The sequence below is a fragment of the Triplophysa dalaica genome, chromosome 9, assembly GCF_015846415.1.
Source record: "Triplophysa dalaica isolate WHDGS20190420 chromosome 9, ASM1584641v1, whole genome shotgun sequence".
In the NCBI taxonomy this organism is placed as follows: domain Eukaryota; kingdom Metazoa; phylum Chordata; class Actinopteri; order Cypriniformes; family Nemacheilidae; genus Triplophysa; species Triplophysa dalaica.
Window position 1 is genome coordinate 9,564,325 of NC_079550.1, and position 21,386 is coordinate 9,585,710.

A 21,386-nucleotide genomic window follows, 5' to 3' on the forward strand; every position below is an offset into this window, starting at 1 on the left:
TGTATGTCTTTCTTTCTTTTGCACAACACAAAAGAAGATATTTTGAAGAATGTTGGTAATGGTAGCCAAACAACATTGACCCCCATTGACTTCCATTGTATTAACATAAAACCACAGAGACACTTCTGGTTCAAATAGCTAATATCAGTGGTCACCGAACCAACAGCATGCCATTGCAAAATGTCAAAACATTAACATTACTGGATCATTAATAAAGCTTGCATGCGCCACAGACTTCCATTTCACTATAAGGTAGCATTTTGTGTTCATAATGTAAAATATGCCATATAAAGTGAACCTTGTGGCCCTATTTGTATGTAAAACTGAATGGCAAATACAAAATTTTAAGCAACCGCCTGTTTAAGATGCTGTTAGTGTCTATTCGAAAACACAAAAACTAAATATTCAAATGCAAATCATCTTGCCGAGGCTTACATATACAGCTGAGTAAATAAGCTCCAAACCTGAAGCTATCAAGAGAAGATTAACGCGCCTTCGTTATAACTGAGAGTTTGGCTTCGGGTCGTAATAAAATGCATCCTACAAACTTGCTTCCTCCAACTCATGCTCCTCCACCTCATCCCAGAGGGATCCTCGGTCACAGATGAAGGGACCTGGTACATCTGCTCTACAGCTGAAGGCATCTGACAGATGTTTAGAGCGGGGAGGAATGGAAACAAGGCAAAAGCGAAAGAGGGAAACGCTTCCACAGCCTCCGTCATTTGTCTTTGTTAGCATTAGGCGTGAGTCACAGATGTGTAATTGCACTACAGGGCATTGAAAGCCACACCCACGTTTAACCGACATGTGATACTTTAACCACTTTAGATAAGTATTTGTTGCCGATCAAAAGAGAAATCTAAATGTCTTGGCAAACTGGGTGCATGCCGATCTGGATTTCTGGGTAATTTTTCAATATTAAAATACTTTCGCCTAACCCAGCCTAAAGCGCAGAGATGACTAAGTTGTCTAAGCTTTTCGTAAGTGGATTTCCCCCAAAAATATAAATACTGTACATTTTCTTTGACCTGCGGCTACCCCAATCAACTTATTATGATTTACACATTCTCATGCCAATTCATAAGTCATTTATCATTTGTAAAGTTAAGAATGATCTGCATTCGCCCCAGTGACATTAGATTTAGGGGTGGGGCTTCATTCTTGTATGATTCAAATGCGATACATAACGAAATTGAAACTTTGTAAAATAGTTATGTTTCCTATCAGGTTGAAGTTAAAAGTGCTGGTGTGTGAAACGTTCTTTGCAAAAATGCATTATTTAACTACAACAATGCGATGCAAATGGTAGTCAAAAATGATATGCAAAAGTTATAAGCTAGAAAAATATCATAACATCATAGATTTCAAATTTTTGAAGTAGAAAACCATGCTCCCTGATACCACACATAGATCTGTGAGACGGCTATTTGATGTCTGCATTTACATCTGCTAGACATATTTTTTTTATTTGTTTGCTCATCTGCAATACGTTTCTGGAACGTCAGATGTCATATAGACATCTAGAAGATGTCTGTAAGATGTGGAATGTAAGTCAAACTTTGTGTCATTTCTAAGACCTTTATCAGATGTTTTAACACAGGAGATGTTTTTCAGAGCTCCAGACCTTTAGCAGACATCTTACAAACATACCTGTACTATCTGGATCCACTGTCCAAATTCTTTGTTTAAAAACACAGCAAATGTATATACTGTAAACTGTAGTGTTAAATACCCATTGTTTTACGTCTTTGGATTGTGTTGAAAAGAATCGCAGACTGAGCAACAATGTATGCTCTAAAAATCAAGCTGTACCCTGCAGTTTCAGGCCTGAGAATGCTGAAAGCGGATGCTAAGAACAAAGGCAGAAGAAGATCCTACACAAGTGTCTGAAGAAACTGCAATCATATGGGAATTTCCTTTTATTTAGTTATTACCGTGTCCCTGACTTTGAAGTTACGCGACACACGAGGGGAACACTCTGAGGCGCTACAATGCATTTAAACATCTTCTCTATATCTCTCACCCTCTCGTTCTCTTACATAAACACACACAGACTCGCTCAAACTCAGACTGAGCGTGAGCTCTTGTAAGGCATCTGCAGTGCTTCTTCTTATGACTAAAACAAGCTGTTCTATTCTTACTGTCGGCCCGTTGCCCCTTTCATTTTCACTCTCTTTTTTCACCAGACCTGTAACCTCTACCTATACACACCACCAACACCTACTTGTCTTTTGGAAAACCGAATACAAGATAGGCAGATATTACATGACTCACTATAAATTGTTCCATATTGGTTAAGGACAATGTGAAACAGACAGCTATTTTAAAGGGAAAGTTTACCCAAAAATGAAAATGATGTCATCATTTACTCACCCTCTTGTCATTTCAAACCTTTAGGACTTTCTTCCGCAAAACCCTAAAGAGGTATTTTGAAGAACAGCACTGGTCCCCCTTCACTTAACAAGCAAGTACACAACATTCTTCAAAATATCTTTTTTTTGTTCTGATTTTTTTGGGGGGTGAACTATCATTTAAGGTAGAATGTCCCTATGTGACATCAGCGAAAGAGTAAAGTGTAACTTGACAAGTCTGTTTTTAAGATGCAAGCTATTTCAGGTCACACCAAAAATTTGTAAAACTGTTTACGCCAACAACGCATTTAACTTTTAAGGGAAGTAGTCGATATAACTGATCTGGAGTCTACATGTCTAGATAACCATTGTACCCTCCTTAATTCAATAGAAAATGATCTGATCGTAGATAGACCTTGGCAGAATTCTGACACATTGCCAAAACATCACTAAACCTTCTTTCATAAGGGCAAGGAAAGGAAAGAGTTGTATCATTCTGTCACTAAAGTCAGTTAAGTCTGCTCATGCATATGTAAACAGTCATATACAAGTGAACCTGATATGATTTTTAAAGCAAGCGATGTGTACAGACAAGCACTCAAACATTGTTCATTTTTGATTTTCACAGATGAATGCCATGAACATTTCGCTTTGATTACTTAAAATGAACTCAGGAGTTTTCACACAATGAAACTGGGAATCGATTTTTCTAAAGTTGTTCTAAAGTTTTCCGGAGTTGTTTTTACATGTATACCCACTCTTTGTATGGAACAAATAACTGATGGAGGCAATATCTATTTTAGTCTTTAAGTTCTTCACAGTTACATTATGAATAAAAAAATTTGTTCTATTTATCCCCATCAACATTCAGATGCTTATTTGTAAATTGGTCCAATAGGTATGGCCCCAAGGTATGTGTAACTCTGTAAGGTAAACAAACAAACACAAAGGCACAGAACCTCTCAGAATGAGCCTCTCAAGAATGAGCCTCTCAAGAATGGCTGAGCAAAAAAAGGTTTTTCGAGCACCCGCACTCTGTAAGAACAGAGATTGTAGTCCATTGTGTAGAAGTCACACCCCTATCAATACAAAGGAAATGACATCGTTCTCATAGCGTAGCTGGCAGCCCATTGATTGGCCTTTGGCCTTATGCTATTGTGAATTCAGCTGCTGTGTCCTCTTGTTCGTCCATCTGGATAACAATGGGGTGCAGACTTACACCAGAGACCCCAAAACAGACGGCACACGCTCTGGACAGTCGAAAAACCAATTCAGCTGTTATGGACGTCCAGCCCAACACCAGCAGCCAGCGGGACAGGTGATTAAACAATGTGGGGCACAGAAGTTGCATAGGAGAGCTTGCAGTTATTTTGCTGTGAACTACTTTAAACTCCCAAACTCTCAAAATACATAGATCATCATATTCTTGAATAGGAAGTCTTTAACATAGCTTTTTATTGCCATTCCACAGCTTTTAAGTTTTGTCTATTTTAAATACAACCAGTTTTTTAGATGAATGAACAGATTATATACTGAACATCACTGCAAAAATATTGCAGAAGCAGCTTGAAAAGGTGCTTAATATTAAACATGTAAACTGACTTATGTAACAGCTGCACATTTGACGTTTTAACAGTACATTGTGTGCACAACTAAATCAGACTTGATTTAGGGTTAATCAAATGTTTTGTAATTAAAGGCTGTGACATTTGCATTAAAATTCACAAAATCTGATTTAAAAGCCTTTACGATATATATATATATATGTATTCTGTCAAATGTATCTCTACACAATCTTGTTATAACTGATAAAATGACATCCAAAGCATATAATTGTATAATGTAATACTGTGGTTGTTGTCTTGTACCATATTTTAGTCAGGACCATGGCAAACTCCTTACCATCAAGGATCGATAACAGTCATCTCATTATTTATGAGCCACGCTATCACGTGTAAAACGTTTCTATTAGAGACATCAAAGGCCTATAAGACTAACTTACAGGAGTCTTACAACATTTCACACTAGTTTACGATTTTGTTATCACCTTTACTCTCTTAAGCAATTAGATGAAGGGAAAAAATGCGAAACAGTTCTTGAAACTAACTATATAACGTTAATTGCAGGGCATATGTGCATTAAAACTAATGACAAACGTAACAGTTAACTGCAAGGGACGTTTGTGTGTGTTTAGAAACATCTGGGTTCAATAGCATTGACATGTTTGTGTTGACCGTTTTAGACAATATAGTCTTGATTCATTTGTCATCACATACATTATCCCACACGTATGAAGAGGACAATATAAAGGAAAACAGCATTTTTTCAAAGCTGACCCATGCATGTCTCGTCAAAGAAATGCACTTGATAATATCAGGTATCAGAAAGATGTTTGGTGCAATCTTCAATCACTTCAGCGCTATCCTACAAACTAATAATCGTGCATGTTAAACGCCGTTTTAGTGTACAGATCCCCAAAAGAGACTTACCGAACAGAAGGATGCTACGAGTGCCCGTGCCGCCTTTTGTGTAATCCAAAGAAAATATGGGAAACAATATTTCAGATTATTCTACATCAGAATCGCCCTCGCACGAGATCGGTCAGCTCGCAACAATGACGCTCAATCGGACGCACGTGGGGTGGAGGTCTTCAAACGGTCGTAAATTTTTGATCATAAGAAACGGACGCGTTTAGTAAAATCTCTGCGCGTGATATTCACTGAACAGCAGCAGTCACTAGCGCATAAACTGCGCTCCTCCCGCGGCTCCACCCACTGGCCCCGCCCTCGCGACGCGCCCATTGGCACAGACGAGCCTGTATGCAAATTTTCTCTTCCCGCTGATGTTCAAGAGTCCGAGGAAAATTCAACGCAAACGAGTGGAAGACAAAAATGCTGTCATCTAGAGGCGAAAACGCATACTATTGTTTAATAATCATGTTTGTATGTATTGATGAGTTGTAAATAAATCAATGAACTGTGAGCAAGTCACCTAAAGTACTGATACAATATTCATATTCATTAGTATTTGCGTCAAGTGTAAAGATTACACAATACATTAAACACTTATAGTTTTCACAAGTACTGAAATTATTAGTGCCAATTTATACTGTTAATAGACCTACAATCACCTTTTTAAGACAATGTGTGACACTGGATCACAAAACCAGTCTTACGGTAACATTTAAGGAAAAAGACAAAAATACATTGTATGGGTCAAAATGATAGATTTTTCTTTTATGCCCAAAATCATTAGGATATTAAGTAAAGATCATGTTTCATGAAGATATTTTGTAAATTTCCTATCCTAAATATATAAAAACTTGTTTTTTTTGGAGTGGATGGCCTGCTACTCTGACTAACAACTTCAAAGGCCATTTTCTCAATATTTAGATTTTTAAACAGTTTTGTCATATCATAACGACCCATACATCAGTAGAAAGCATTATTTTTCAGATTATGTAAAAATCTAAATTAAAAAAATTGACCCATAAGACTGGTTTTGTTGTCCAGGGTCACATTTATGCATTGATACGATATTCTTATTGTTATTTATATTAATCACCAGTAGACATTTTATGTAATTGCTCCATTGGAGCAAAATTATTGTATTCAAATGTTTTATGGTTACATTTCAAAAGCTCCACGATGATGAAGATAGTAATGACTGCTTTCAATGCATTTAAAAAAGCCTTAAAACAATGTTTCTTGTTTGATAAACAAATAAACAATCATATTTTATAATAGTTTACAGTACAATTTCCTTAGAAAAAAAATGTCAGGCACACAGAGCATGGAAGATTTAAGAGTCTAACAAAATGTTACTTTCTTATAACTCTTTCAAGTTTATAAATAAACCAGAAACCCAGAGGTTTAACACCAAACATGTCAATTTTTGGAGTCACTTAATTCAAAAACACCATACAATCAATTGACTGATATAATACACACATAAAAATCCCAGTCTGTCAGTCTTTGATTATAATCCAGTCAAGAATTTATACACCACTCATAAAATTTTACCATGGTACTTTAAAGTCCAAGCTCAAGATGTACTTCCTCTTAGCCTAAGCCTGGTTGCCTCTTTCCCTTCTCTGATGGTTATAGGAATTGTAAATATCAAGAAACATATTTTGGCAAGTGATGCCGGCATTCAGCTTGGAACAGATGAGGAATGATCCAGCCATTTTACGGTGCAGTGAATAAGACTCTTCTGGAGGAGGTGCAAGACGGTGTCGAAGCATTACGGGGATCAGATTGTGGATGCGCTTTGTGGTGCTCTGGCTGCCAAAGTCAAACCGATCTGTGGAAGCGAACGCTTCGCCGAGGATCATGACAGCCTCCACATGTGCATCCTCGAATGCCTGAGGAGAGTATGAAGGATGTTTTAAAGAGCAGTAAAGAGACCATCAAGAGTGTAATAGCTTTGATATATGTGTAAAAGAAGGGGAGGGAAAATATGCACTCAAGACAACTTGTGGGGATAAAAAGGAAAAAAAGCATCAAACCTTTGCTTCAAAACCAGTGAGGAACTTCAGGTCCTTAGATTTCTGCAAGACAGTGGCTCTGTCTCCAACTGAAGCTGCATGGACCACCTTCAATTTCAATAGTTATAATAACATATTAATATCAAACACACACCTTCAAACATCCTACATAAAAGGGCAAGGGTAGAAATGTATGACAGTACTGTTATCCTTGATCTTTAATAACACTTTCAAGAAAATATTGCACATTATACATTATGGTTCCGGACGGAACATGTCTTTTGGGTTTACTGTATATGTTGATACAAATATTCACATCTTACACACCTCTATATAGTCATCTGTAAATGACTCTGGGTAATCTCGACAGGCTCCAAAATCCAAAAGATATATCTGTTATGATAACATCATCGAAAATGTAAATAAATGGCAAAATACACAAATAAGTCCAGAACAATGTGTAGAGAATATCTGTCCCCACTGTCTTGGTGGTGGCTCACCTTGTTTTGTTCACTATTATAGAAGAAGTTGGCCCAGTTGGGGTCTGTCTGCATGAAGCGAAACTCGAACAGCTCTCTCAGACACAACTGCAGGATGTTATAGCATATCTACACAATGAAATAAACATTTTAGGTTCTGAAGTACAAGAGGAAACACAAGCATACATCTCCAAACAATGCCAAATATTATTGGGTAATAGACCAACTTAAGATACAATATTGCAAAATGAATACAACTTAAAGAATTAAAGTAAATAGTACATAGAAAATAAGAAAGTTCATGTCTGTGACTTTTTAACCCACCTCATTTCTAGTCTCTTGATCCAAATCAACACAACGGTCCAAAGGAACCCCGTTCACTAGCTCCATTGTAATAACCCGTCGAGCTGAAAGTTCATCAAAGACCTCAGGAACCACAAATGCAGGATCATCTTTAAGTAAACTCCTGTGAAGACCAGATAAATAACATTTTAAAGAATATGAATTAAAGGTCCAGTTTATAAAATTTAGTGGCATTAAGTGGTGAGGTTGCGAATTGCAACCCTCGGCTCACTTCAACTTCACTGTGAAGCACTACAGAGGCTGACACAGAACTAAGATGTTGTCGCGTTTTTGCTTCTTTGCCGAATGAGATAACATATTTATGAATCTCTCTGTAGAGCAGTTTGTCCATTTAGGGCTACTGTGGAAACAACATATTGAATTCCATGCACGGGGACCCGTGGTTTATGTAGATAGAAATAGCTCATTCTAAGGTAATAAAAACATAACGCTTAGTAAGGTCTTTATACACCTCTGAAGACATAGATATGTATATTATATTGCATTTCTGTCAATAGATGATGTGGAAATCTTTCATGCTCTTTCAGTATCTATTTCAGTAAAAAGTCAAACAGAACATTATTTATACATGAACACAGACCAGTCAACAAATAAAACTGCCTATCATTGACTTTGATATGGCATACTAGAATAAATATTTATTAACTGAAAAATTACCTGAAGCGTTTGGCAGACTCCGCCTCTCTCCTGTAGTCGCACTCCCACGCCAGCTCCTTCTGAAGAACCTCGAGACTGCTGTCAGCAAACAGACCTGCGAGAACAAAACCCCATAATTCAATGTGCACCTTGACATTTGTTTTCAGACCTAATGTATCACCAAAAAAGTAATGCTCACCATCAGGTAAAACAACGCTCATCTTCAAAACAGACATGAGATTGTTTATGTCACTGTGAATGCTTTCTGCAACTCCAGGGTACTACAAAACATTGCAAATCAACCATTAATTTTTTTCTGAACAAGATTTGAGATAGATAAACAAGAGATAGTTTACCCCAAAATGGAAATTCTGTCATCATTTACTCAACCGCAGATTGTTCCAATTCTGCATAAATGTATTTATTCTGATGAACACAGAGAAAGAAATCTGAAACAATGTCAGTAACCAAACAGATCTCGTCCCCCATTGACTCCCATATAATTTATTTTCCCTAATACGGCAGTAAATGGGGGATGAAATCTATTTGGTTAATGACATTTTCCCATACATCTTCCATTGTATTCAGCAGAACAAATAAATGTAAACAGGTGAACTATTCCTTTAACAATTCCTTCATGTTTTTTTTGGGGGGGGGGGTAAAAAGACAATTTACCTGTATCTTCATAGCAACTTCCCTTCCATCCAGCAAGACCCCATGATGCACTTGGCCAATGGAGGCAGCAGCGAAGGGCCTCTCCTCAAATGATGAAAGTTTCTCCCTCCATCCGGACCCTAACTCCTCATCAAGTACTTTCTGCACGAGACACGGCAAAACAGACATAAGCCACTTCCAACATTCAGCAGCTCACTGTCCAATGATTTACAGCACTCATGAGCATAAGTGGCAGATTTCAATTCATGTATACCTGTACTAGTACTAGGTATAGCAGAACTCTAAATTTAGTAGCCTCTGCCAAATGAATGAATGTAAATGTTGTAAAATCCTAAACTGTGTCCAGACCACTGGTGCCCCACAGTGGCTAGAGCACAAAATAACATCCCCAAGTGATTGTCTAAAAGGGACAGTTCTTTAAAAAATTAAAATTCTGTCATCGTTTACTCGGCATCAAGTTGCTTCAAATTTGTTAACATTTTATTGTTACACTGTACACAAAAGGAGATATTTGGAAAAATATTTGTAAATGAACAGTTCTGGGGCACAATTGAGAACATTAGTAGGAAACAAAACTATTATAGTAGTCAATCGTGCCCCAGTAATGTTTGGTTTCTCGCATGCTTCAAAATATCTTCTTTTGTGATCATCAGAACTAAGAAAAGTATATAGATTTGAAACAACCTGAGGGTGAGTAAATGATGATAGAATTTTCATTTTTGGGTCAACTATCCCAAAAATGAACATCCCTTGGTTTCAATGAAGCAAATAGAAATTCAAGCATATAAACCTAATTATTATGAGAACAACATCAGAACTGTTACTTACATTCATTTGCCAGGCTGGCATGAAGTCTGCACTCTGTCGAACCCTCTCGAATATTTTTTGTAGTTGTGGACTAATGAAGCTGTTGTCTATTAAAAACATCACATATCATGTATTTAGCAAAATCATAGAATTTTCTTTTCATCTAATTCTAAGCACTGGAAATGCTCTCGATAATTATTGGTGACATACAGAAGGTCAGAAAACATCTGGCAAGCCCTTAAAAGGATTAGTCACAACTAAATCAAATTGTCTACCTTGAATGCTCAGCATCTGTCCGATCTTGAGGGCTGCTCCTCTAACCTTACACAACGTGTCCACGATTCTCTCTGCGTTGGCCTCTGAGAGTAACGGTGTGTCTAAAAGAGCTCTCATATCTAAAAGAGAAAGATAAAAAATTGACCAAGAATCATTTCAGATTGGTTGTTTTGAAAAAACAGACTATTTAGGCTATAAAGTCACATGTAATCTAGCTACTGTATCACATGCTACCTGAGCTCTTTCCTCCAAAAGACTGTTTTGCCACTTCAGCAATGGCTCCAATGCCGAGTCCGATAGCTAATCCTACAAAAATTAGAAGTAGTGTTATATCTTTGATAACACAATGCATTGTTATGCTGAAGTATGCATACTAAAATTTTTGTACTAAAACACAGTAATGTATAGTAAGTTTGTATACAGTATAATAATGTCTGCTGCATTGAATACGAATTTAACCTAAACAAGTAATCACTGACCCCCAAAGTTGGCAAGTCGGCTAATTCGTGTAGCAGGAACCTTCCGTTCTTTGGCTCGATCACTGAGCTGCAAAAAAATTAAGATCAGATTTAACATTTCAATGTAGTCAGTTATATCCTTCTGAAACTTTGTATCTCCTTATTTCTTGTATTATTAACTCTATTAATATCTATATCTCTAATCAATCAAAAGTATTAAAATTGCTTGTCACCTTTGACAACACAGTATTTAACCATTTAAAAGTACTTTTTTTTTGTATTTCCTGAAAACATCAAATTTAAACATCATAGGTTTCAAAAGGACAGCGAAGATATGATCAAAAAACTGTTTTTAAAGAAGAATATACAAGGAAAACTCAAATATTCAATATACACTCCAATATTTATGCATTTAGATGATCTGGATTATACATCAGTGTCTAAGTGTGTCCTAGTGTTTCATTTTTCTTAACCTTTTGTCGTACAGGCCTGGCAATGTTCTGTTTTGCCTCCCTCGCCTTTTTTATGTCCTCAGGGCTTAACCTGGCCACCACAGAGTCGTGAAGAAACCTTATACGTTGATGACAAATTGATACATGCAAAAATCGAGTGCTTTGACCAGGCCAGCCATTTCCTTTGACCTTGCCAGTGGGTGAACCGACAAGCGTCTCTGATGCTCCCGCAACATTACTGCAATCATTGCCAGTAAAGTCTGGGGGCAGCTCGGACCCCATCGCCCACTTCGCTGCTTCATCCTGTTCCATCTCCTCCCACTTTTCAATATCAGGGAACTCCTCAGTCTTGGGAATCTTGTAACGACAATTGAAGATTAAACACTGGAAAATGACTTGATTTCTTTTTCTGTGGTCATGCAAATCTATAAATGTACATCGAGGTTCACCAACCACGTCACCTCCGGTGAATGTGCCGATCACACCCTCGACCACCTCCTGCGCGGCTTTGACCCCTGCACCAAAGGTCGAGTTGCAGGCCATGAGCCTGAGCTGTTCACCTTGAGTGGAGGCAAAGGCATTGCCCACCTTGCCAGCCCCCCTCAACACCTGGATCATTTCTGCCAATGTCACTGAAAAATCACAGATGGGACAGTCTTTGAAGTCATCATGAATAAAATAACAATTAAAAAAATGAGCTAAAGTAATACATTTCAGTTCAACAATAAGGTTTTATATATTAGCACTTATGTAACAGTTAACGTGATCTATTAACTGATTCAATAACAATAATTATGTTAATCATATTAACATTAAACAATAGAAATGATTAGAAATTAATCTTTCATGAATGCTTGCATACGAATGTGCATATACAACTGAACTTGTAAAGTGCTTCCCATATTTCGGTTATAAAATTGAGATTTTACAGGCCACTAGTAAATACATCAGTTATACATTTTCATTCATTTTTTTAAGGACAAGATATGAAATTAAGTTTTGACCTACAGATTAATTTAAGCAGATGCACTTTACAGTTTTTTTTCCAATAACAACGCAAATAAACAATACAAATAATCGCAAAGGATCTCATTGTAATAATACATAAATTATGATTGTATAACATGGGCACATTCATTAAACCCACGTGCATGTTTCCAATTTATCTCTAGGAATGATCTCAGCAGTGTAATTAATTACTTTCAATACGTCTATCAATATTGATAACATTACTTACTCGTGTTGAAAATATGATTCTTTGGAGTCTCTGTTCGTTCGTGTCCTTTCCACTTCACACAGACACACTCCAGACTGTTTTGCAATCACTACCGAGCGGACACGGAAATGCACAGAAAATTGACAACCAATTTAGCCAATCAAATGTTCAGATACCAAGAAAGGGTGGGCTTTAAAGTATGTTTGTGCTGACAACCAATCATGAGAGAAACCCAACCAAAGCTCCGCCTAGTTTGATTTTGTAACCATAGTATCAGTTTTGACCGATAGATTATTAGGCCAATCGGTTTTGACAGAGGGCGTTTCTGATCACTGCCGCAGGTTTAAACCCACATTTGGGTAGTGTAGTAACTACGAAGCGGTGATTGAGTGATCCCATGTCCTTTAGTATTATTTTGACTATTTCAATTATTAGTAAAGGTAATTATTAAAAATAAATAAATAGGTAATAAATAGTCTAAAGGGTATATTATAAGATGGATCATTATAAAGAATGTTCCATGTTATAGGATGGATGAACACAGTTTGAACAAGTTTCAGCTTTCCGTGACAAAAGTCAGAAGTGTCTGTATAATAGAGTCATTTTCATTGGTAATGTAATACAGATCAATAGAAGCTAGAAGCTTCCAAAACCAAAGAAAATCCCTTGTGTGTGAAAGCACACTTGGCAATAAAGCTCTTCTGATTCTGATAAATTATATAATTTCACATAATTTATATCAAATGCAACTAGATTTTAGTTCAATTTAATTTAAATTGACATGTAAAGCCAATTTGATTTAATTTAAGGCCTCTTTGTCCTACAGTGAGTTTTAAATACTGTAAAAGTTTTTTTTGTTTTGCATGTGGACCATATTTAAATTTCAAATTATCATTAAAATGTTATTTACATATACGTTTTATTGAATGTGCATGTTTTAAATGACTCTTTTGACAAAACCTCAATTATGCAAATGTATGTATTTATTTAATAAGAAATCTACAATTTAGGTATACTGTAAAACAAAATGACTTAATATGTTATAATATTCTAAAATAAAATGGATTGATCTCAACATCAATGATGTAGGCCTATGTCTGAATTAAAAAATATATTAGGTAGTGCAGTATGCAATATATTTAAAAGGCTTTGACCTAAAGCCTATTAAATTCATTCTCAAGCAGAGCGTTCCAACATGATTAATGTTTTTATTCGTGCTTCACATCCAATCTGAATCCTGGTGAAAGTGAAAGATGATAATTGTGATGTATAAGAATCTCCTCTTTGTGGTGTAGAGAGAGGTTTAGATAGTGATAGAGGAGGTGTCTGAACAGCCATATATGGGCATGCCATCAACTTTCTCTTTCCATTGGCTACAAGCGGTTTGCAGCTGCTTGTCAACAAAATGGCCTTCCTCAATTGCTTTTCGAGGACATACCAACTATTTTTGTTTTGTTGAATTAATAGCGAAACTGGTTAAACAAAAGAGGCGACATTTTTGACACGTTATTAATCAACATATTACTGTGTGATCACAGCAGACATATATTGGTGTTGGTAAAACAAATGGAATATTGGGATTGTTTTCTCCATTACCGAGTTAGCTTACACATGCTAACAGTCTATCTGCAAACCATCATTGACCTAAGCTTTTATTTCTGATGGTTTTAGAGATCAACTACAATATTTTGAGGATTGTTTGTCTACATTTAACAGTATAGCACCCTATCGGTTATAAAAATAAAGCTGTCGGAACCAAACCTGCGGAGTTTTGTTTTAAAAAGGTAAGATTTATATAATTCTAGCAGACCTGCTAGTGTTTTAGCCTAGCTAAGTATTCATTGAAGATGACATTTATGGAAAATGTGAAAACCTTTAACAATACAGAATATGTACGTATGTCATATGCTACTGTCACTGATATGTATGCACATATAAAAGTAAAATATATAAATGGTTTGACTTTTACGCTAAATCGAGACAGCTAAGCTAGCCAAGCTAAACAAAACATTTGCTTATTACACCTTGATGCAGATAAATATAATGTCGCCGTGAAATACTTCAGTGGTAGTTTACATTTTAAAGTTATCGCTGCTGATCGTTTCGGTTGACATTAATATTTTATTTTTAAACAATTGAAGCAGAAATGTAAGTTCATTATGAGACCTAAAGGTGGCTAGTCCTTGATATGTTTGATCAGCTTTATAATCGAGTCCAGCGACCTCTTCATTGTTTGCCTTCATTTGTTTACATTTAATGATCCGATTAAAATGTACATCACAATAGATGTTTGTGATTGCAAGTATACAACAGGTCATGGGTCAATTGGACGAGTAGGCCAAACAGGAGAGCAGGAATCAACGCGTTGCAGATGCTATAAATGACAAATTATTATTATAATCATAAATATGGAATATGAAGATCGAAACAGTGTATCAAGGATAGTCTTGTCTGAGATATTTTGTTTCTAGTTATTATTATTGCTAGTATTATGCCTTTATTTAAATAGTCGGAATTTGCATAGTACATTAAATGTAATGTCATATTTAAACCCAACAGGAATTATAATGTGTTCAGTCATGGCTAATTGCCATTCAGTGAGATAAAATGTAAAGTGCTTTCTGTATAGTGCACTCAGGAGTGAATCATCTTATCTACTGACTTGTTTGGCAAGTCCCTTAAAGTCATAGTTCAACCCCTAAAGAAATTCTATCATCATTTACTCAGCCTCATGTCATTTCACACCTGTATAAAAGCATTGGGCCTCATTCATGAAACAGAAGGAGAACGAAATCGTTCATAAAGTTATTTTGACGAAAATTGTCGTATTCATGAAAATGTTTGTATTTTCAAAATGTTGAGGTTAATTGAGAAGTTAATATTACTGGTTACTGAATTTTCAAAGTAAGTAATATTCTTCAAAACAAGATACTAGTAACAAGTAGGCTAACTAACTGTTGCGGATGTTCTAAATCACAGCAACAAACGCATCTCCGGAGTAAAGTGCAGTGCCTCCAAAGCGTTCTCAAGTGCCACCAGCTGGTCGTTTTCAAAAGAGCACCAGGTATTATTATTTTAACTGGCTGAAAATGTGTTGGTGGACACAGTTTAATTTATACATTTTGTGGTAAGCATATAGCCTTTTAGTATCTAATGCATTTATGCAATATAATGTAGTCAAACCAGAGAATTCCAAAAGTAAAATTCCAAAGTTTAGAGGATTCCAGCATTCCTTCCGTAATTTGCATAGCAACAATTCATAGGCGGGGATTATGCTTTTTGTGAATGAGCGTGCAAGCGCGCCTTGTTTATGAAATATTGGAATTCATTAACATACACAAAAATTACTACGAAATCTGATGTTTACGAAGTATACGTGAATCGGGATGAAATTACTCGGAATTTACTCATATATTTACTAATGTTTCATGAATGAGGCCCATTGAGCGCACCCATTGCCAACAAAGCAGACGTATAACTCTGTTTTACTTACCGCATGCGGTTCATGTCCGGCATCTTTTAGCGCTGGGACTGCTCCATCTATCAGTTTCAAACGATCTCTAAATCCAGAATATATCCACAGTTTATATGACATCCATCACTGAAAAGCCGTGAACAAACTGACACACCTCAACTTCTCTCACTATCGCAAGAGTAACAAGCTGCAGCTGCAGGCCCACAGCATAGCCAATCTTGACGCAGCGCAGCCAATCTTGATTGTAAGCGGTCTTCCTATCGCTAGTTGGTTGATGCGTGGGCAGGCTATTTCTGTCGCCTTGCTGTGGGCTTGCTTTTCTGAGATAATTGCCCAATAAGGGACTAAGAAAAGCTGCTTTACAGTTTTTCATGTTTGAATAAAAGCTTTCCCAAACCTATATGAACCTGGGGGAGTGAATCAAGCACAAAAATTCTACGTAATGAGTCCAACTCGTTTTTGACAAGTTGACCATGTCAAGCATAAGAAAAGACTGCACGTTTAACATTGTAAAGAAGTCAGAATGCATGAAACACTGTTTCAAATCCCCTTTAAGGGGATACTTCACCTTAAAAAAATTCAGTCATCATTTACTCACCTTCGAGTTGTTCCAAATCTGTATACATTTCTTTGTTCTGATGAACACAGAGAAAGATATTTGGAAGAATGCTTATAACCATACAGATTTTGACCCCCATTGATTACCATAATAGGACAAAAAACAATGTTACTCAAGTCCCCCAGAAAATTTTGCTCTCATACCTTCTTCAAAATGTCTTCTTTTGTGTTCAACAGAACAAAAAAATGATAAAGTCATTTTTCCTACTTTGGGAGTCAATGGAGGGCAAGATCTGGTTATAAGCATTCTTCCAAATATCTTTCTCTGTGTTCATCAGAACAAAGAAATGTATACAGATTTGGAACATCTCAAAGGTGAGTAAATGATGACCGATTTTTTACTTTTGGGTGAAGTATCAGTTTAAATTACTCTTAGTTATTCCTAATATTAAATCCAGTTCTATATTATTTCCTTTTTTTTAAAGTAGAACATGATTGGTCAAAACTGGACCAAATATGTAATTGTACTTGTTCACTAGTTAAAAAGAAAAATACAAGCAGTGTGCCGATGTTGTTTTATTTGTGTAAAACACAAATACATTTATTTTATTTTCACTGTGATTCAGGGTAGTCTTTCTCACTCGCTCCACATACCTCAGAGAGCTACAAAAGTATAAGAGTCTTTATTTATAGAAGCTCAATTCAGAGAAGAGCAAATTATGAAATCTTCCTGTTGACAGTTTTTTCCTTCCCACTCATTCTTACAAGACCTGTGGCCTTGACTACTGAAACTCCGTAACTTCTCAAGGACATCTTCTTGTTGAGAGGATTACAGGTACAATACAACCTTATAATTTCATTCACGTCCGTCCGTGTTAGATGGAGTGATCAGTCAATTTAATTAGACTACTAAAATCCACTGACATCTCTTTTAGTCAATTAATTAATACAATTTAGCCTGTCAGACTTTTCTTATCATTTGTCTTCTTGGCCTTGTGTTAATTAGCTGTAGATGTGGGAGCATTGCATCAGATATTTTTTTTATGAAAAATAGCATGAATCTCATTCAAATTTCAGAGAAGTACAATGCTTTATGGATCTGTACATGCATTAATGTATTGAAACTTAGTTTTCCTCTTTTTCTTGTATTCCTCAGATGGAGTAAAATGTCCAACTGGAGACCTGAACCATGAGAATGAATGGTGAACTGAAAAGTAGCTGCCCAGCGTAGAGGCAGGTCTGGTCCCCATGGGCTCACAATGAACCGTGACACCTTTTCCCACATCCGGCTGTGGTGCCCACGCCCTTTCGGCACCTACTCGCAGAATAAGCCATACAGCAATGGTACAATTTGCAGTGGAACAACTACTGCCCACTGTAAGGCTGACGATGATGGCCTCGCAACCATAGAGACAAATGGTGTCAGTGAGGAGCAAGATGAGGACGTCGGCACTGAAAACACTCCACCAGACTCATCTTCCACACTGCTGGCTCCACCACTTCCTGCACCACCCAGTTCACAAATGGATGATGGTAGGGTGCTGCTTGATACGTGGTATGTCATCAAACCAGGCAACACCAAGGAAAAAATTGCCTTCTTTGTAGCTCACCAATGTAATGGTGCTGGAATTCCCAGACCTAGTGCCATGAAAGTCAAGGGTAACTGGGCTACTGATTGTACCAAGGCTAAGCGCCGTCGCCGTTGTTCCTCTTACGACCCTCCTGCTAAATCTCAAAATGTTGCTGTTGATATACCCAATCCAGAATCCAATGTGGCAGAGGAAAGTGTTGGAGTTAGCGAGACAGATCTGCTATCTGTGGCGGAAATGGTGGCCCTTGTAGAACAGCGTGCAGCGTTGGCTCTTCAAGGTATGGTTGCTCAGGGTCAGAACAGTCCTTATACAGTTCATCAGAAACCTGTTGTAATTCTCCCAGAACCCCACTCATCTGCACCAGTTTCTCAAAGTGACTTTGATCAGCAGCAGTTACAGCAGGAATCCAGGCGCGTCGCTCAGGCTGTGGCACATTTTGAGTCCCGTCAGCAAAGTCTTGACAGTACAACTCTGCAGCCAGAACTCAGCGGCTCAGCAAGAGATTGCAGGGATTCTGTCGGAGATGCTCCAAGCCATGGACGAGGGGAAGTACGCATTGCTTTTCGTGTGTCAAGCCTAGACCCTCGAACCCAGTCTGAGCCAGTCGGTCGCCCAAAATGCATGTTTATGAGTTGTGGGGTTGGGGGGAGCCAAGCAGCACCCAGGGGCAAAGAAAAGATCACGTGTGACCTCTACCAGTTGGTTAGTCCCTCGTCTCGAGATCCAGGTGCCCTCCTGTCTGGCTCACCAAATGCTGATCCCCACGGGGAAAGCATGACCGACAGGCCTCCCTCCACAACGTCGGATCCAAACCAAGAGCCTGGCCCTGGAGAGAAGGCAGCAGTAGCTCGAGAAAGGGTGACTGGCTTCCATGTTGAGGTGGTGGTTACTGGTGCAGTAGACCAATGTGTCTTTTATGGGAAAGACAGCACAGAGAATGTTCAAGAAGAGACTGTATGCTTTGCAATGACCAATGGGGTGAATTCAATGGATGCCTCGGAGGACCCACCTCCTGGACAGCTGTTTTTTCTGCAGTCACCAGCTACTGAAGATGAAAGTTGTTCAGGGGTTAACAACGGGATGCGGTCCTTAGACTGTGCAAACAACAACGGGCCTGTCGGGACTATGGTAGAGAGGCCAGACTCCCCACTGACTACTGTGGATGATTGTTCTGATCCTCCGTTGTGCCGTCTCTACCGCCACGTGTCCCATGACTTCCTCGAGATTCGCTTTCAAATCCAGCGGCTTTTGGAACCACGGCAGTACATGCTATCGCTTCCAGACCACATCATGGTCAATATCTTCAGCTACCTGCCCACCCGTTCGCTAGCAGCCCTCAAGTGCACCTGCCACGACTTCAAGAACCTGATTGAGACCTACGGTGTACATGCCACAGACTCTCGGTGGAACCAGGACCCGCTGTACCGCGACGATCCCTGCAAGCAGTGTAAGCGACAGTATGAGCGTGGGGACGTGTCGCTTTGCCGCTGGCACCCTAAACCTTACCACCACGACTTGCCTTATGGACGTTCCTACTGGATGTGTTGCAGGCGCACAGATAAGGACACGCCTGGTTGTCGAGTTGGGTTACATGACAACAACTGGGTACAGCCATGTGAAATGGTTCAGTCTCGTCTGAAAAGAGACGATGTGAGGTAAAACACTGAGCAGTTGTATTCTGAATGGGCTCCCTGCTCTCATCCTACTGAAACCTCATGCCACTGTACTATTTATGGTTGAGCTCGTCTCTCCTATCTTAGCTTGTTAACCTCGCTATCATCGTCAGTATCAGTTCTTATCAGTGCACCATACTTCTCAGTTCCATCATGTGCAAACCAGTGTTCTCAAATAGAAAGCTGATGCTGGTTAAATGATGTCGTCTGCTGCATGGGACTAATCTCGACATATTCTTGTGAAATGGTTAGAAGTTTGTATGGCTTGGCAATCTGCTAAGACCAGCTCTGAAGCTGACCCCAACTTTGCAAAGAAACTGCAGGCTAGACACAGGACTTGTTAGTATATATAACTTCAGGGTTTGTTGTCAAGTTTAATTTGCTGTCTCTTTGGTCAGAAGGGTGCAAAATGATGTCACTTTACGAATACCTGATGTCACTTTGTAATCAACGGTTTGATTGCTTGAAAGATTGTTCTCTGTTTTGTGTGTGGATATGAGCAAATTCTTTCTTTTGGTTCGTCTTCATTTCTCCTTTCCTTCGAAATGATTTATGAAATCAGTCTTTATTTCTTGACCAAACCTTTTCTCTAGCTATCTCTTCGCCTGCCAGGCTGTCTGTGTGCGTGTTGGCAATGGCAGCTTTTGCCAAAGCAGTAATTAGCTTCATGTGGCTGAAAGAACAGCGTATGACGAACAGGACAACTCGGCACCTGATTCTGGCCTTAACCCTGTTCATTCTTCTCATTCCACCAGTCTGTGAAATCTTACAGTACATACAAATACATGGATGCTGATTCCTCTGGTTTTGGGAGACCGTTATAGGTTTCACTGTCAATCTGCTATTGGGAGTATTTGCCTCTAAAGTGAATAAAAGTTATTTAAAACTGGAATCTGTGCTAAACTTTTTTTAATTTTACATTGTATTTAGATGCCTATACTGTTAATAAACATTGTGACACGTTTTAGTGGGCGGAGCTTAGGTGGAGGCAGAAAGATCCCCCTGACTGCATTAATAATGCTAGTTAGCACGTTTGCTTGCTTTTTTGACATTGACTAGAAAAAAATCGGATTCAATTTTAACATGTAAGGTCACTTAACTGTCTAGGACCGTGATTGTTTTTGAAAGAGTTAACTTTAATGCCAGAACCCGGCCGACCTGTATGTGCTCACTCAATGGATCCAGGGACGAACTGACAGGATTACCTTCAGTTAAGTGGCCTGACAACTACACCTACCAGACAGAGAAACCAAGCATGTATATCTAAGATAAACTGGCACGTATACATCTATAGATGCCCTCGTGTACTAACAATGGCAAAGGTTAGCAAATTCATTTACTTGAACACAAAACTGACACATAACATGAGCCTTCTCACTGTTCCCTCTCCCTTTATACTAATGCACTTGTGACAACTAAAGAAAAGATGAAAAACCGTTTCCTTTATGTTTAGTTTCTCGCCGATAGTTAACTGCTAGTTGTATAACTAACAGAGTTAGCTAGCATACCCTATGCTTTTGAAAGTAAACGGTACATGAAAAATTACCTTGTTCCATAGTTTCTGATTTGGGCATACAAGAGATACTTTTAGGCACATACCCAAATCATAATTGACACCAACAAAAGAGTGTTTTTTTAGCTTAAAGTAGCCAGTCTTTTGCTGTTTTTGATGGTTTGATTATGTTTTTTGTGTGTTTAACAATGGATATTCATGTCTCTAATTTAAAAAAAGCGCTTTATATTTCACATATTTCAAGCCTATTGTTCACCGCTGTCCCTCTTCTAACAAAATGACAGAATTTTCCGGTCTATATAAAATCCCTCCTTCCGTAACGCTCCGCTTGGTAAAGCTGACCAGGTCTGTCGTGATTGGTTCACAGCTAAGTGTT

The 21,386-nt window shown here is 38.1% G+C and overlaps 3 protein-coding genes across 7 annotated transcripts in view; 1 reads left to right on the forward strand and 2 right to left on the reverse strand.

Moving 5' to 3' along the window:
• The window catches only part of numbl (NUMB like endocytic adaptor protein), a 49,064-nt gene extending 44,001 nt beyond the window's left edge, over window positions 1–5,063 (reverse strand). Inside the window, exon 1 of the mRNA XM_056757766.1 lies at window positions 4,841–5,063. The gene's annotated coding sequence lies outside the window, so the exon portion shown is untranslated. The remainder of the gene's footprint in view (window positions 1–4,840) is intronic.
• An 873-nt stretch (window positions 5,064–5,936) lies between these two features.
• Window positions 5,937–12,319, reverse strand: coq8b (coenzyme Q8B). Its single transcript, XM_056756814.1, has 15 exons — window positions 12,221–12,319; window positions 11,437–11,615; window positions 11,005–11,340; window positions 10,553–10,619; window positions 10,308–10,379; window positions 10,073–10,192; window positions 9,819–9,904; window positions 8,991–9,131; window positions 8,515–8,596; window positions 8,337–8,430; window positions 7,641–7,782; window positions 7,338–7,445; window positions 7,165–7,230; window positions 6,859–6,945; window positions 5,937–6,714 (listed from the first exon to the last, which is right to left on the reverse strand). Coding segments are annotated over exons 1-15 (1,878 nt in total). The 5' UTR covers window positions 12,222–12,319; the 3' UTR covers window positions 5,937–6,417.
• A 1,265-nt stretch (window positions 12,320–13,584) lies between these two features.
• On the forward strand, window positions 13,585–20,389 carry fbxo46 (F-box protein 46). 5 transcript variants are annotated; one of them, XM_056756213.1, is made up of 4 exons: window positions 13,585–13,983; window positions 16,470–16,607; window positions 17,001–17,067; window positions 17,389–20,389. In XM_056756213.1, the coding sequence occupies exon 4, from the start codon at window positions 17,492–17,494 to the stop codon at window positions 19,481–19,483; it is 1,992 nt and encodes a 663-aa protein (XP_056612191.1). In that variant the 5' UTR covers window positions 13,585–13,983; window positions 16,470–16,607; window positions 17,001–17,067; window positions 17,389–17,491; the 3' UTR covers window positions 19,484–20,389. The 5 variants fall into 5 exon arrangements, with proteins under 5 accessions (XP_056612191.1, XP_056612192.1, XP_056612188.1 ...); XM_056756214.1 differs by lacking the exon at window positions 16,470–16,607 and having other exon boundaries at window positions 16,973–17,067; XM_056756210.1 differs by lacking the exon at window positions 16,470–16,607.
• The last annotated feature ends 997 nt before the right edge of the window (window positions 20,390–21,386 follow it).